The 17,339-nt window shown below is 41.3% G+C and overlaps 2 protein-coding genes across 2 annotated transcripts; both read right to left on the bottom strand.

Annotated features, from left to right (window-relative positions):
• Window positions 1–3,241: 3,241 nt before the first annotated feature.
• On the bottom strand, window positions 3,242–11,944 carry LOC136424656 (fibropellin-1-like). Its single transcript, XM_066413280.1, has 17 exons — window positions 11,798–11,944; window positions 11,149–11,286; window positions 10,720–10,845; window positions 10,256–10,425; window positions 9,798–9,937; window positions 9,485–9,598; window positions 9,260–9,373; window positions 9,028–9,141; window positions 8,793–8,906; window positions 8,527–8,640; window positions 8,223–8,336; window positions 7,970–8,083; window positions 7,647–7,757; window positions 7,169–7,282; window positions 5,294–5,461; window positions 4,454–4,588; window positions 3,242–4,076 (listed from the first exon to the last, which is right to left on the bottom strand). Exons 2-17 carry the CDS (start codon window positions 11,230–11,232, stop codon window positions 3,604–3,606), a joined length of 2,319 nt encoding a protein of 772 aa, XP_066269377.1. The 5' UTR covers window positions 11,233–11,286; window positions 11,798–11,944; the 3' UTR covers window positions 3,242–3,603.
• LOC136424654 (angiopoietin-1 receptor-like) lies at window positions 11,347–16,961 on the bottom strand. The gene is made up of 7 exons (XM_066413278.1): window positions 16,829–16,961; window positions 14,007–14,285; window positions 13,542–13,657; window positions 12,853–12,979; window positions 12,246–12,377; window positions 11,798–11,950; window positions 11,347–11,384 (listed from the first exon to the last, which is right to left on the bottom strand). Exons 1-7 carry the CDS (start codon window positions 16,881–16,883, stop codon window positions 11,347–11,349), a joined length of 900 nt encoding a protein of 299 aa, XP_066269375.1. The 5' UTR covers window positions 16,884–16,961.
• Window positions 16,962–17,339: the final 378 nt, after the last annotated feature.

Raw genomic sequence — 17,339 nt, 5'->3', positions numbered from 1 at the left:
TTCTATCAGTATGCTTAATATGTTTTGAAAAAGAACGATACTAATAGCTCAATGTGGGTAAACCTCAGTACATTTTTTCTTAATCAGATAGAACTTACCTTAACAGAAGTGAATTATATTTTCTTATATTCTTCCTCTGAATAGAGTAATGCTTGATAAAATGCCACTGAACTTTTCTTTAGACAATAATGACGTGCAAAGAAAAATAACTGTTAAGATTAGAAACTCATTTCACATTATTAAAATTCACTAGAAGTAAAGTCATGCAACGCTTAATTTTTAGATGAACAACTTGGAATTCGTATCGCTGAATGTCAGTTTTAAGCTCATCTTTTGCTTTGCACTGAAAACGAAACATTTGATTACATAAATTAGCGCTGTACTGGACAGCCGTATCCTCAGCACGATTATTACAGATTTTCAATGTAACCAATCACAGACAAACTTACATCATACGTCATGTCTGCGTTTGATTACTATTGGTGGCCGTACAATTGAGTTAATTTAGACATTGCAACTTGCATTCAGGTATATCTTTTCTCAAAATTGAATATTTTGGGAAGCTTTTTTTCCTTCTTTCCTTGAAACTAGTGCAGCTTGATATTATGTACAAAGCTAAGTTATGTTATCCAGTATCTGCTAATCACAACTACAATGGTTTTCTTTCAAAGTACAATGTATAGAAAACAACAACAACGATATTAAACACTGTCATCTACAATTATCATGATAGTCATCACTCTACGCAGGGTGTTTCAATAAAAGACTTATTGCATGTGCAGGGTTTCCAGACCACTGCGCAGTAGAACACACAGTGGGCTTCTAATACTACTTTATCAGCACCAACCTTCTTTCAACCGTGACGGGGGATGATATCGACTTCCAATATGACTTTGGCACATTGCTGACGTCATACGTGCTTAAAATCACGCGTGTAAAGCGATTGGATCAGATAGAGGAAGAGAACTGAGCTATTTAGTTGATATGTCCAGTGAGTCCAAATTTCTAGCTGACAAACAGTTTAGATTCTGAATAATCAAGTGTTAATCTTAGTAATCACCACATGACCAGGACCATCGTTGCCCCATTGTCACCCCGGCAGTTGGTGCCAGAGTTGTAGGATCCTCCCCCTCCGAAACCCCACAAATCCTGACATTATTATACCCCCCGTTCCCTCCTGAGTATCCAACCCCTCCACCTGCCCCCCGGCAAGCTCCCCCTCCGCCACCAAAGCCGCCATCTTCGCCACGACAGCACCCTTTTCCACCCTGTCCGCCATTAACAAAAGCATCTCCACCTTCTCCACACTTTTTTGCCTGTGCCCTCCCGACGCCTGTGCCACCAAGATACAATCCATTGCCACCATTGTTAAGGAGCCCCCTTCCATGTTTCCCGTCGTTGCATTTTAGTGCGACACGTACCCAAGCAGGATATACAATTCTTAGGTTGGAATCCAGCCTGGCCAGATGTACTAGTAGTGCTGGCACATCCCGCATGGTGGTTTAAACGTGCCGCCTCCACCCCCTGCAGCGTAGCCTATAAGTCCACGATTCACCGCTCCCTCCTGCCCAACAAGGATCTTCATCACATCTGGATGACCCATTGCACGAGTTTACAAGGAAATCTGTCATTCACCTGATGACATGTCCGGTACATCATGTACGTTGACATTGATGTCTCTGTGATCAGTCCCCTCTTGGTCTGCGTTTTTCCCTGTTTTAGCTTGGCGCAGCCGAGCTCCCACTTAAAGTGGCAGGAGCTTCCGTAGTTTCACCTCCTCGGTTTTTTTATACGGGTCTGTATACGCGTCGAACTCTGCCCAATTCTCATAGGCTTCACGGTTCTGACTGCCGCTCGCACCACTCTGATGCCTGGAGCTCGAGGGGGTCTGGGGCTGCGGTCCGCCGGTTCTCTCGCCCCCGGGCCCCGCCGGAGAGATACGGACAGACCGCTCCTGTCGAGACATTTGTACTGTACAGACAGGCACTGGTTATACAGTCGATGATATTAAGAATAGGAGAATTACTCTGAATATGTAATGTAACTTTTGACATCATATGAAAGGCATGCAAGTACGTGAGAGGTTTTGTTTTTCTGCAAATGGTAGTCTAATTATTCTGGGAGATTTTGCTGAGGTGGCAAGTTGTTCTTGCAGCTAGATTTGTTGACCGGTTCTGGGGGTTCAAATCTCTAGCAAGCCCCAGCCTTGAACCCTTGGGAAAGCTAGTCAACACGTATTTCGTCATTTCGGAGAAAATGAGTACCTAGCTTCGGTTAGGGACGTACTCTCGGGTGGAACGTCAAGCCGGAGACTCGGGGGCCCGTGCACGTGTTTAAGGAAAGTCATACCTCGAGCACATGAAAGAACCCACCATACTTATCTTAAAAGTTGGGATCCATCCCAGTTTGAGTGGATCAATTATTACAATCAAGTCTTCAGGTTGAGATTTTGAAAAGGTAACATTCACCTGTTATGTTAATCCTATCACAAATGTGATAAATCATAATGAATAGATAGATGAATAAGTGAAAAATAGATCCGTACTGCTGGACACAATGGTTACACAGACGATGATGATATTCGTAAACAGCAGCAAAATTACTCAGAATATGTAATGTAGCTTTTGACATTATGTAAAAAGGACTAGAGTGGCATGATGAATGAGAAGTGGTTTTTATTTTCGTCAAATGGTAGACTAATACTATTTAGGAGGGATGTCAATCTATATGTATGGTCTGATGTGATATGCACACGTCGACCAGCACTGTTATGCTGCCGATTCGCAAACAACAACATAATTACGACGTCAGATATGACGTCACGGTGATCCTCCTTCGTGATTGGCCACTTGTAATGAAAATTCGAATCCTACAGATACTTTGAGGCTAAGGAGAATGTATTTCTCTTATGTTTAATTAAAACACGTCAACAATGCATGTTTTTCTTCTGCTTCGTATATTTCTAATGATTTAGTTGTTTCCGGCCACTTCACAGTTTCTGCATGCCCTATTGGATACTGCCATTTTGCACTGCTTCGACCATGTCTCTTATTGACAAACAAGCTTGACTTAAAATTTGCCTACGTTATGATTCACAATGCTTATATAAAAGACGATAGAAATAACTATGAAATGCAGAATCTGGTACGTGCACGTGTGTACTTCACCTAATAGAAATGGTCGGATATATGTTGGTGCTACTGTCCATGTTTGCAGCATCTATGGCGTTGTCGTCAGCCATGCTTTACTTCAATACTTTTACCGCGAAAAATCTACAATTCGCGTAGATATGTTTAAGTTACAGTTACATTGGAATCTTTTAGACCAGTTTTGCCATATTGGACTAAAAAGAAAATGATATGGTGAATGATGATGATGATCGTTATAATGATGGTGATGAAGATAGAGATAAATGATCATGATAATAATTATTATAATGATGATATTGATGATGGTGCGTGACGCTGCTGCTGATGATGAAGATTATCATGATCGAAATGATGATGACAATGATAATAATGATGACGATGATGATAATGATGATAATGATAAAGATCATGATGGTGATAAAGATGATGATGATGATGATGATGACGATGACGGCTAGTTGATGGCAAACGGATGTTGTATGGGCTCAAGGTACTTAGGAGGACGGATAATCCTGGGGGCGTCATTCGGATAAGTGAGATCAGTCAGATGAGTGCCGTCCATATTAGGCGGTGGTCTTGGTCCTCGAAGTGGATTCAGCTCCTTGGGCGCCCTCAACTTCTTCTTCCTCTTCTTCTTAACTTTCTTCTTCTGCTTTCCCTCCTTTTCCGGTTCCTTGGGTTCGTCTAAACCTTTCTCAAGTTCGGGTAGTCGGTCGACCCTCTTGAATCCTTGGCCCGGTTTTTCCTTCATGTCCAAGACTTGTACGGGCGTGGACTTCTTCAGCTGGGCGTACTGGACGTATTTGTACACGGCGGCGAAGAGGATGGACATGGCGGCGAACCCTCCCACCGCTGCCCCGGCCAGGTAGATAGCAGAGGACGTGCCCGAACTCTCGGTATTGCCGTCTTCTTTGTTGTTGATCGTTCCTGCAACGAGATTAGAAGACAACATCATCAATCGGAAGTCTTTTCAGTTGATATACCGCACGCTTACAACCGCCTTTCTACTTTGAAGTTCAAATTTTTTTCTATTTCGCTCCATCTCGCACTTTCTGTAGTTCCATGTTTTCCATTTCGTTCCATACCGCACTTTCTGTAGTTCCATTTCGTTCCATTTCGTCCCATTTCACACATTCTGTACACCCACTAGTACTACCGAAATAAAAATTCTAATTGAGCGGATACGTGTAAAGCCACAGTCACGCATTCGAGAAGCTTTGGTCGTATTTGTTGGTAGTTGGATTTGTTGAAATAGAATTCATACATCGTGCATAGGTGTATTATTACACAATGTTTGTACTTACTCTCGCAATGCCTGCCGTAGTGGTTCTCGGGACAGAAGCAGACGTAAGTCTCCGTGTTGCTTACACATGTCCCGCCATTCTCACAAGGGTTGGTTGAGCAAAACTCTCTCATTGTCTCTTCAGTGTTGGATACGTCTGTGGTAAAGTATAATCGACAAGGCACATTGATGTAAATCACAATCCAAAGGAATTCATCCGCAATTAATATCTAACAGGGTTATCCTTGATATATCCTAATTTTCATAGCTTAGTTTCAAGCCAATACAATGAACATTATCGCAAGATAAGTGAAAATGACAGTTACAAAGATAGATATAAAGCCATATCTTAACAATTGAAAGTCTTCTTGTTACTTCAATGATCATGGAGCAGCAAGTCATTATGCCGTACACAACAGCTCAAACCTTAGCACCATGGACAGTGGTTTACTTCTTAAATTCAAAGTATACTTATGCCTCATTTAGACACCAGGGGGGGGGGGGGGAACAAACGGTTAACAGCTCAAGGTAGTCAAATTTTGTGAAGTATAGTACTGACGACAAGCAAAAAACTGTTTATGAATGAATGAAAAATAATGTTTCACATATTATCGGCGTTTGTCTAGTACTGGCTGGTATAAAATATCATTTATGCTTTATTTAACCAGGGGCCGGGGATCATGTCGCCATTTTGGCGATTTTCATTGTGCTCCGGGGCTACATGTACAAAACAGATCGAACAGAACGCAAATCAAATTAAATCAAATTGAAATACAATACAAAAAAATTAATCAAACATAAAGAAAAATAATCGGAAATTGCATATTGATGTGAAATAAATATGATGGAAATATCTACGTACATGATGGAAAGGTGGGAATCTGCAGTTCACAGTTCTCTCCAACGAACCCATTGGCGCACTGACAAGTATAGGACACCAGGCCAACCTCGCAGGTCCCGCCGTTCAGACACGGCTGTGACGCACAGGGGTTGGTCGTGTTCATGGGGGCGACCGTCGGGTCAGCATCATCTGTGGGATGGAGTAAAGTATCGTCAGCATCATGGTTGTACTCACGTGACTATGACGTCATCGTTGTCTGCCATGTTGGATGGTTAAACTTAAAGTTGCCAGGAAACAAAATCGCTCGATTTTAATGTTTATCAATTGTAGTCTGAGGAAAGTTAATGTCCAAGGAAAGTTGATTGGCATTATAATGTAAGGAAGCGGTGATGTTACTAGTGTTCCTTCTTCGGATCTTGCTGGCGGGGTGACGAAGATTACGGGACCGTGACGGATAAGACAAGACACAACTTAACACGCAGCCAAATGAAAGACGTCCTCACACTTTGAATCCTTGAAAACAACTGTCTTTATTCAAGTACTGTAGGGGCGTTAGAACGTTCGTCGTACGTCAACGTTAAACGTGCGCGTTCGGAGAACGCTCTAAATGGAAACCGCCGTAAATAGAAACAAACAAACAAAAACGTTCCATGACAACACTTACGTCACATTCCTACACCTACCCCCCAGTTTTAAATCGAGCCGTCCCCGGCGAGTACATAAAAAATTCTTACATCTATTTCAAAACGAGCCGTCTTCAGCGAGATACGGAATATATTCTATTACAATATCCAATATACAATTTCAAGCTTAATACACTTTTCAGTTGATACAAGTCCATACATTTCAATAATTTATAGTTGGCATCCTGCGTTGAGCACTATCCTGCTTCCCATATGATTCATGTGTTGTGTTGTTCCCTCTTCTTCCCGTTTAAGCACAGCCACGGACGTCCTCTCCTAATCCTCCTTTTGGTGCAGCTCGGCTCACCGCCTTCCTGGGGAAGTTTTTCGGCGACGCTCCCTACTGCTTCAGGTATCCCGGTGTGGGATTTGACTGAATCGGTCCGCCCCGGTTGGGCATGAATAACGGATGCCAGGGACATCTTGCCGTCATTACTCTCCTGCCCGGTGTGGCGCATGCAGGGATTAGCCATGAAAGGGGAAAGAACACACACACAAACACAAACATCTAACCTGACCGCCATTATATATTACTGTTACAGTAGTAGTGTAAGAACTGATAAAATATAGTTATGTTATATGTTTGTTATATATTTACGTAGGAATGTGACGTAAGTGTTGTCATGGAACGTTTTTGTTTGTTTGTTTGTTTCTATTTACGGCGGTTTCCATTTAGAGCGTTCTCCGAACGCGCACGTTTAACGTTGACTTACGACGAACGTTCTAACGCCCCTACAGTACTTGAATAAAGACAGTTGTTTTCAAGGATTGAAAGCGTGAGGACGTGCTTCATTTGGCTGCGTGTTAAGTTGTGTCTTGTCTTATCCGTCACGGTCCCGTAATCTTCGTCACCCCGCCAGCAAGATCCGAAGAAGGAACACTAGTAACATCCTCCCTTCCTTACATTAAGGATTTTGATACACCAGTTCTGTACAAACACAAAAATGCATTCCTCAAATGAGACTTGCAGCTTTGACCCGTTGATGACGTCACACTTCCGCTCATGTCACGTGACCTAGGCTTGGGGTCATTTCGACTTGAGAAGGGCCAGAGGACTGACCGAGAACCTTTCGGTATAAGGTAGGCGTTTTACTTTGTGAACGGAATGTGCATATAAAAATCTTTATAATGATATCAATACTATTTCACTTTTCTTTTTTAAATGTGTTTGTTGTTCAGGGAAGAACGATAAAACGATTGAATGAATATTTACCGATTTCACAACGTACACCGGAGAAACCTTCTGGACAGGTGCAGATGTAGGTGTCGTTTATTTCAGAACAGTTCCCGCCGTTCAAACACGGATTAGGCGAACACTGTTCAGTCTCTGTGAACAAGGGAAAAGAGTAAACATTTACGTTTAGGAAGGATTCCATCATTTAAAGAATCAACACTGTTGGTTAGCAATAGCTGTTGGGAAAACAACGACTCCCAAACGAGATATCTTTTGATACCTTGATGGGAGGGAAGAACGTTAAATATTAAATATAGTGCAAGAATTGTTAAAGGTATGATATATAGCAAAAACTTGTACATGCTTTTTTTTTTAGTTGAGCTATTGCTATCTCACAATTCTAAGGACCTAATAACAATCTAAATTTGATCTTTTGCATACAAACTAAGAGACTTTCAGACATATTTTCTCCTAGGATTTACAGTTTGGGCTTCAGATATATGAAGATTCACCCTACCTTCGCAATGGACCCCGCGGTATCCTATTGGACATGCGCAGTCGTACCCACTCAACAGGTCCTCACAAGAGCCGCCATTTTGACAAGGATTCGAATCGCATTCGTTAATTTCTGCAATAACAGAAATGATTAAATTAGAATATATTCAGGAACTGCATGGATAGATGGAAGTTATAAGCTACCTGTGAACATTGTCGAACCCAACACTTGATTTTGATTTCGGTCAGTTTACAACTTACGGATAGTCTACCTTAAAAAGGCTTAGAGTCTAAACCGAATTTGAGTCCAACGGTGGGGTAGGTAAAATCATTAAATCATCTCACCTTGTTCACACGTATCTCCACTGAATCCTTCGGGGCATGCGCAGGTGAATGAGTTGACGTCATCGTTACATGTGCCCCCATTTTGACACGGACTGGACTGGCACTCATCAACGTCTGTAAAGGTCAAAGGTCAACATAAATAGTTGTGACGTCACGTTACGTTACGCCACATGTGTCCTTTTCATAACAGGACTGGTTAGTATCAGATGACCGAAAGTTAGAAAATCAAATTTGAAAAGGTTGATGGTATTACCATTTTCGCAGTTGACTCCGTCAAAACCGGCAGGACATGTGCAAATGTATTCCGCGACCTGGTCATCACAGGTGCCGCCATTTTGACAGGGATCGGAGTCACATTCATTGATTTCTGAAAAAGGGAATGAATCAATATTAGACGTTTACCTTAGGCGCATTTAAGTTACACCTGTCTGACGATAAAAACAGCAAACATATCAAAAGTCCTCCCTTTTTGTAGCTATTCAATTTGTAGCTTTTTTGTAGCCATCTAATGTAGCTATTTAATGTCTCGATAGCTGAGGTAAGAGAAGCAAACGCACCTGTTTCACAGTTGTCCCCCACATACCCAGGTGCGCAGGTGCAGGCGTAGCTGTTCACCTGGTCCTTGCAGGTGCCGCCATTTTGACAGGGATCGGAGTCACATTCATTGATTTCTGAAAAAGAGAATGGACCAGTATTAGACAACCTTAAGCGCATTTTTAGTTACACCTTTCTGAGAATAAAAACAGCAAACACCATGATCAAAAGTCTTCTTTCTTGTAGCTATCTAATGTCGGGATAGCTAAGGTAAGATGAGTAAACTCACCTGTTTCACAGTTGTCCCCCATGTATCCAGGTGCACAGGTGCAGGCGTAGCTGTTCATCTGGTCCTGGCAGGTGCCGCCATTTTGACATGGATCCGACTCACACTCGTCCCCTTCTGCAACAACGGAAATCAGAAAAATGATGACAAAATTCGAACATGGTTTCCTCGTAAAATATACATCTAATAATAAGTCTGTACAAAAATTAGATTAGAGGTTGAATAAAAAAAAAATCACCTTCTTCGCATGTTTCTCCGCTGTACCCTTCCAGGCATGCGCAGGTGAATGAGTTGACGTCATCATAACATGTGCCCTCATTCTGACACGGACTGGACTGGCACTCATCGATGTCTGTGTAGGTCAAAGTTCATCATGACAACGTTAGTTTAAATCACTAAAATCAACATCTGATTTTGATTGGGAAGTGCAAAATCACAATGTCTTAAGAATTGTCTGAAATACATCTTACTTTCTTCACATCTGTCGCCGGTAAACCCGTCCACGCATGCGCAAGTGAAGGAGTTGACACCGTCAGAACAGCTGCCGCCATTTTGACACGGGCTGGACTCGCACTCATCAATGTCTGTAAAATTCAACGTTCATTTCTTGAAGCAACCAAGCAGAGAATTCAATATTCAGGGCGGGGGGGACAAGTATTATAAACTTTGGGAATTGATATTGAACTCAGCCTTACTTTCTTCACACCTGTCTCCGGCAAAACCATCTGCGCATGTGCAAGTATATGAGTTGGCCCCGTCCGTGCAGATTCCGTCATTTTGACACGGACTGGATTCGCATTCGTCAACGTCTGAATAAACATAACAGAACATTCGTCAACGTCTGACTAAACATAACAGTGCATTAGTCAACATCGTTGGGAGCATATGAACTAATCACAACAGATGATCAGGGCAGCTGTACATAAGTAAGTTACAATAAGGGAACAATATATGTTGAAAGACATTCAAGGAAAGGATCGATATGGAACATGTAGTCAGGGCATTTACCTTCTTCACACCTGTCACCAGTGAAACCGTCTGGGCATGCGCAGGTAAACGAATTGACGGCGTCGCTACAAATGCCTCCATTTTCACACGGATTGGATTCGCATTCGTCAATTTCTGGAATGGAAGAAATGATAGAACCACTTTGATTCACAATTTCATAATATCATGTGACAGCAAGTTAGTAACGTTAGATGAAATTATGAAAATGATGATTTGAGCCTCTCCGTTAGTAAGTCATTGCCTTTATAAACGCTAAGGGTATTGAATACTTTTTTTACTTTTCACCACCCTGATTTAGTAACCTTCAACCCTTTTCTGGCGTCATTGCCGCGTATGTTCACATTTACGAAGAAGGCATAAGATACGTCCAAAAGTCACGTCTTTTGATTTATAACCTGATAATAGGGGTATTCTGAAAGTCTGATCCGCTCCCAACGTCGCTACCCCGGCAACAAGACGTTTGGAAGACGTTACCAAAGCTAACAAGGCTGGACTCCAGGCTACTACACTGTACCTTCCTCACAGCTGTCGCCTCTATACCCATCGGGGCAGTCACAGGTGTAAGAGTTGACACTGTCTCTACAGATGCCTCCATTCTGACAGGGACTCGATTCGCATTCGTCAACATCTGTTTGAAACAATAAAAGGTTTAGTACAAAATCAAAGAAAGTAAGATTTCCAACGAAAGCATGCATTGTTGTTTATATTTACGAAAACATTTCATACTACGAAAGACTGCACTGTTGTGTATATTATGTACAAGACGTTCGTATATTTCTGTCATATACAGTTTTGTCTTGATTGTTTGTTTTTTGTCAAGACAAACCATGCTTAGTTCTATTCAGAGACGATCAGTACAAAAGGTATCAATATTGTTCTTTTAGACTGTGAAAAAAGTCTCTAGATAGTTTGTATCCCTTACCCGTCTCACAAACCTGTCCGGTGAACCCAGCCGGACATGCGCAGACAAAGCAGGTGGCCTCTTCGGCTGAGTAGCTGCAGGTCCCACCATTTTCGCAAGGTGTGCTGTCACAATAGTCACGTTTCTCTGCCATGATGAAAAAAGTAGAATATGTATTTAAATATTTAAGTATCAACTAATCCTTTTTTTAATAAAAGATACTGTTTATACAGTTTTTGTAAAAGACAGTGAGGCAAAAACAAAATCTTCAAATCATCAAAACATCTTGTAAAGATATGACGTCATGTGCATTCTGAATTTCTACTAATGTATCGTCTGCATATATGTCAATCATTTCGTGGATTAGATTAAGGTGTTCTTGTTATGGAGCTCTGTAAAACCAAATGACTAATCGACGTCTGCAAACCTGTCAATCATCTTATGACGTACCTTCTTGGCAGGTTTGTCCTTCCCAGCCGCACGCGCAAGTGTTGTCGGGACATTCCCCAGTGAAGCGGTCGCAGATGACGTCATCACGACAGTGGCATGTGGACGTGCAGCCTGCACCGAACGTCCCAGCGCTACAGGCTACGGAAACAAAGACATACTATTACTAGATCAACCATATATTTTACATTAGAAAGATGTCTAAACCAGAACCTCCCTTTCAGTACCACTGAGAGCAACTGGGGGGGGGGGGCAAAATCGACAGGTCTTTGGTTAATCTACATCCCCAATTTGTTATGTACACTTTTTTCAGCATTGATCATTTGAAATTGCACCAAAGTGTAACCAAAATTATGAATTGACCATCAGAGGCTACCAATCATCCCTCAACCGAGACGAGGGCCGATACAGACTTCTGGGCACCCTGCCGGATTGTTTACATTACCCTTAAGTTCAGAACACGTGATATAAGTTTCTGTTCATTTCTACTTGAAAAGGCTCAAAATATTGATCGAAAGATATTTCGTATGCGCTTTCATCTGAGCAAATAGCCTATAATGAATAGAAGCGTTTTATTGACAAAAAATCTGACTACAATGCATGAAAAACATTGCTCGAGGTACAGACTTGTCGACAAGAGAGGCAGCCGTACCGGTGTCACATCTCAGACCCTGGAAGCCGCTATTGCAGGAGCAGCCGTACGGGTCAGGGAGACAGAACTGCAGTTCTGCGCATGCGTCAGGGCTGTTGCCGCTGTTGTCACATTTGTGGGAACAAGTCAACCCGAACCGGTTACTTCCACAAGCTGGGAGGGGGGGGGGAATTCATTAATTTGTTTGTTTATTTGTTTGTAATGTCACGCAACATGATGGCATAGATATACATGTAATTAATGAAGGTTGGACATCTAGGCAATAAGGTACGCCAAATGACAGACTCAAGCAACCAGATAAAATCTTCTTTTTATCCAAAATGTTATCCAGTTGTATGGGTAACTGTCATTCGGCGAATAGATACAGTGTTTTAGAGAAAATGAAACAACTGAAATTTACAAGTAGATATAAAAAAAATTTAAAAAAAGAATGAACGTCACGCCTTACGTATTTCGCAGCGGTCTCCTCTAAACCCTGGTGGACAAATGCACTCCCCTGTGTCAGAATGGCACATCCCACCGTGAAAGCAGTTGGGGCACTCCCGGGTACATCCGGGACCCCATTTGTTTACTTCACATCCTGGAGACAAAAAGAAAAAGAAGAAAAATTACTAGGATTTTTGCACTCCAGTGACTAGGACGTCATTAAGTGACATCCGCCATGTTGGTTGGTTGCAGCAAGGAGGTTAAACACAGATCTATATTTAACCTCCTTGGTTGCAGTTGAAAGTTGCTAGGCATGCATCTTTTCATTCATATAAGTAATTGTAGTCTTGTCATTATGACACGATACACAATACTAGTACTCCAAAGACCGATTCCATAGCCCTGCCCAACGCCGTCATAACGTAGAAATGCAAATAAAATCATAACAAATATTTGACGGATATGCAGTCACTCTCTCATTGCTTATACTGCTGATTGCCATTCTCCCATTGGCTCAACTGCTGATTGTGATGGACAGTCAGGATAGTTCTATAGGTTCAACAAATCAACATGGCGGCTATGCGCATACGTAGTCGGAATCGTGAACGACGTTATAGTATGTAACTTACCCCTGACGATGACTCTGATCACGGCGCCGTTTTCCGGTTCTCCGTCGTAATAGCACCTGTACACCCCCGCGTGCATGTTGGGATCGGCCGCTCTGATGACGTATGTGCTACCACTGCTTGTTGCTACCTGTAAAACATTGATTTGGTAAGAATATAAAAAAAAACTAAAAATGTGTCCGACACATATCTTTGTAATGCATACCCAAGCTTGTTTAGTTTCAAGACATCCTCGTTTAAGGTGCATGATGCTTTTTCAAGTAGCTAGTGGTAGTGAAATGTGGCTTCGCTACGGCTCGCGTTCTTGGCAAAGCACACTGGGTCACCCCTGCTCTTCTCGATAAGTGTGTCGGGTTCTTTTACGTGCAGAGGTTTGACGCTTGAGGCTAATGCCTGAAGCTCCCTCGTATACACGGGGCCGCCGGCTTTATGTCACCATCCGAAATGAAGAATGCAATCCCTTACAACATGTCCAAGCAGGAGTCGACCCCTAGGATCGAACTCGGGCCCTAGGATCCACGGAATTTGATCCAGATGGCGAAGCAGCGGGGTTGCATTACCGCTTCAGTCACGGGGCTTATTCTCTATACAATATATTTAACGATCAACAAGTTAAACTATGGAATCATTAGTAAAGATAGAATGATAGACAGAAAATAACTTGATTATGAAAACAATTAAGAAAATCTCACCACCCCATTTCGTTTCCACCGGACTAATCTGAACTGTGTCTGCTGCGCCGTCATGCGGATTGTTGCGGTATCGCCCCGGTTTAAGGTCAAGGAGAAGGTTGGGGGGATAAAGGAGGCTGCAGGGTAAAAAAAGCAAACATGCGTGACAAGAAAAATGACAAAACTACGGACAAGAATATTTCACTGTGTGGCATGTGCTTACTGGTGTTAAAGTCCAGTTAGCGTTTCAAGAAAAACCTTCACAGACAAGCCCGGACCTGAGGCGTCGCCAAAAATCAGTATATTTTCAAAATGGGCCAGCATTTGCCATTCATATTGTGCAAAAATCATTTGAATGCAGATTATTTTTAAAGTAAATAAGAAAATGAATATTCATAAGATTAATATCTATAAGATTTTCGTAAGATTAATTTTTTTCAAATTTATGAAATTGTAATTAAGTTATAAGATTGATATTTTTTTTACCTGATTCGTACATCTTCACAGCTGCCACTTCTTCTCCTGCGGCAGAACATTGGAAGCCGCCGATTCGGTCGTCTCTCGCCGCGGAGAAAATAACGAGTTCCTCTCCTGGCCAATCAGCTTCGTCTCCTCTCAGGGCCCTGTCGTAGGACATCCGGGGTACCGACGAGGCCGACAGAGCGTCGAACGTCACCGTGTAGGGCGTGACGCACTTCATGTACGTGCTTTCTCGCGAGAGAACGAACGGGAACTTGTTGATGACGGTGATGTCGATAACGGCTCCTTCATATTGAAGCAAAATATATTTGATTACAATAATGTAAATGTTATAAAAATGTGATAAATTATAATTTTTATATCAATTTGGTTTAATTCTAATATCAGTCACAAAGAAAAGTATATGCCTGTACAAGATCTATATACTATAAGAATGCCGCCGGAAAAATAAATAGTTATGATAAAGAAAGCTACTATAGGGATTAAAATATAGCAGGTTTTTCAACTGGCCAAATCCAACATATATTAGATAGACAAAAAATCATGAAAATCTATACTACCTACAAAAAAGTGCAACAAATAATTGCAGTTAAGTTGAAAACTTCTGGGGAGACCAAAACGCAATTGAAATGTGTTGACTCCAAGCAGAGGCTTATTCTATGGATGGTTACAACATTAAAAACTGAAAGAAAAAATCAAACTAATGATGATAAAGATGCCTAAATGTTGTGTGTTATTGAGTCATCCATAAGCAAAATGATAGATAAACTAAGTAGTTAATACATGTAGGTAAACGGGTGTCATTCGGTTAACGTTACTCAGCAAATGAACGATACTTATTTGTTTGTAATTAAAAAAAAAACACTTTCGGATCGAATAAAATGACGTCAACCTGACGTGTTTAAGTACACTTTACTTCTGAGAGCGAACACTTTCTTCCTCTTTAAGAATGTTTAGATTCGTTTTCCCCACTTTCTCTTCTCCTAAATTGCTCCATGTGCTTCTACCCCTCTTAACCCATGTCTATGTCTTCCATTTCTGGACAGTCAAGAAGCCATTGTACTAAATATTTGATATCGCCGCCATTTTCAAAATCAAGCCCTCACAGTCGAGTGCTCTTATACATAAACACGTGATCAGATCCGGCTCGAACAATACAACATCTAAAACAGACTATGCCACTTGACCAATGAGTATCGCTCTTGTAGAGACAAGAAGCCACCTTTTGGTAAGAGGATTATGATAGAGAGCCCTCCATAGGTCAATTAGTCGTTCCATCGCGTTGCTAAGCAACAGGCGATTGCGTCCGTTGCAATTGGCGTTAACGTGACAACACACTATTCAATCTTATGCAGACAAGAAAAAAATCAATAAACCTATAGTTCATTTTGGACGCTATTTTCAGCACTAGTTTTTCCATAAGTGATTTTTTTCTCTCTCAGAAGACTTGTTTTTTTTAATTCTGAAAAGACATGAGGGACGAAAAGAAAACGATGTTTTCCATCAAACACATCACTTGTGAAACTCTCTATCTAAAGTAGTCCCCTCCCTTGTAGTCATCAATACTCTACCAACGACGCTGTTGACTATCATTGATGACGTTAAGTTGGTTTTATATTACTGGAATGCGTCTCATAACTTGGCAACAACCCTATAGATGAGAGGAAAAACGATCGAAAACAGGATTCTGACAAACTTGAAAAGGGTTATCAGTTACAGGAATGCTGTAGAACAACCCGGTTGCGGTCACAGTCTTCGACAGGCCGTCGTACGATTTTTATGCCATAGACTTTTTAAGCGGGCAGTGACAGAACCAACCACAGACAAGGACCAGTCTTTTCCGTAACTAGACAGTTTGATTTTGTAAGACTATCCTAAGAATGCCCAGTTTGCGATCGTGCAACCATCGCACGACGAAATTCACCGGGCCCTAATTATAACATACAATGTGTTGGCATCAATTACGATAGAATAAAGAAGAAGAAAAAACAGCCACCTAGAAGGAACGTAGTGACGATCATATAAAACGTATTTCTGTCTGTAAATACACGGCTGTTTAGTTTGTGACAGAGCAAAAAGTTTTAACGGAAAGTACCCGGTATACTATCTCCCCAATTTGAGGTCGAAAGAAATAGATTATTCACGAGTGTATCTGAAATCTCTACAAGCTTTCTAGGTTAAGAAACACGTGCAAAGAAAATTATCCTCCTACTGAAATCACCCAATTCATTTTCCACTTCTTCCAAAGAGGGACTTTCCGACCCCGTATTGGTAATATATAGCACCTTGTCATAGACTAGCAACGTAGTTTAACTTCCATTGTCTGTCTCACATATATATTCACGCACTTTATACTTGCACACTATCTATAATTGTTGTTATTTGTAATTAGCCAACGGGCAGGAATTTGCAATTAACATTATCACTGTCAAACTGAATATATTTGTTGATACATCCACATCCCTATACAACGCAACAGTTATGAGTATCAACCTATATCATAGATAGTGTCCATTACCCCAATCATGTTAACATAGCATGCAGAAATCAAACGCCATAGTCCATAATATGATATATGATATTGTACATCATTATGCTTTATGTAGCAAACGCACATTAATCAAAACAATGTAAATTGTGAAATAAAATCTTCTTGTAGCCAGTGAATTTCTAAAGCTTGAATGGTTGAGTTGAGTTCGCTGTTAGATTTTAGCTATAACGGTTGGTATAGAAAATTATGACTATGAGAGCTCACCGTATCATACCTAACTATGACTGAGGTTGTGTACGCAAAGAGTCTAAACAAATAAACAAAGAGATAAACTCACCACATGTTGACCAAAGAAGAATAAGGGTGCTAGAGAAAAGCAAAGGGGGAGTCATTTTGAAAGTCACATCGAGGTATGATATCTTTGTACAGCGACACTATTCCGTGTACAAAGCGGAACTGGTGGCGAATTGTGTTGGGAACTTGTGCCTGATTTGGTTTAGTGCGCATGACAGAAGAGGGGGTGCTTCAAATGTGGACATCCGTAAGTTGTCGTTGTTGCGGTAAACAAGTGTCGTTTGTTATACGGTTGGGTGGATTTTAAGGGTAGGGGACCGTCTGGAAATATCGTTTTGCTACAAGGAAAAAGGTGTACGGATTAAGCAATTATATCTTCGACTTAAAGGGAAATTATTTCTCAATGAAAAGAGAGATCGAGAGAGATCGAGAGAGAGATCGAGAGAGAGCGAGAGTGGATAAATGGATGGATGAAAAAATAGCATAGATATATTTACAGATAGATAGCGTTAGATAGATAGACTAGGCAGATAGATACGGTAGATAGATTGAAA

The sequence above is a fragment of the Branchiostoma lanceolatum genome, chromosome 18, assembly GCF_035083965.1.
Source record: "Branchiostoma lanceolatum isolate klBraLanc5 chromosome 18, klBraLanc5.hap2, whole genome shotgun sequence".
Lineage (NCBI taxonomy): Eukaryota > Metazoa > Chordata > Leptocardii > Amphioxiformes > Branchiostomatidae > Branchiostoma > Branchiostoma lanceolatum.
This window is presented reverse-complemented; position numbering and strand designations above follow the sequence as displayed.

Excerpts from the sequence above, each read along its gene's own strand:
- LOC136424656 (XM_066413280.1), bottom strand. The coding sequence starts at position 11,232 with ATGACGTCATCTGCGACCGCTTCACTGGGGAATGTCCCGACAACACTT. Across the intron at positions 4,589-5,293 it reads GATTCCCACCTTTCCATCAT|ACGTATCCAACACTGAAGAG; the intron begins GTACGTAGATAT and ends ACTTTACCACAG. Across the intron at positions 4,077-4,453 it reads CTACGGCAGGCATTGCGAGA|GAACGATCAACAACAAAGAA; the intron begins GTAAGTACAAAC and ends ATCTCGTTGCAG.
- LOC136424654 (XM_066413278.1), bottom strand. The coding sequence starts at position 16,883 with ATGACTCCCCCTTTGCTTTTCTCTAGCACCCTTATTCTTCTTTGGTCA. Across the intron at positions 14,286-16,828 it reads TCTTCTTTGGTCAACATGTG|GAGCCGTTATCGACATCACC; the intron begins GTGAGTTTATCT and ends TTCAATATGAAG. Across the intron at positions 11,385-11,797 it reads GGGTCTGAGATGTGACACCG|TTGCTCTCAGTGGTACTGAA; the intron begins GTACGGCTGCCT and ends CCCCCCCCCCAG.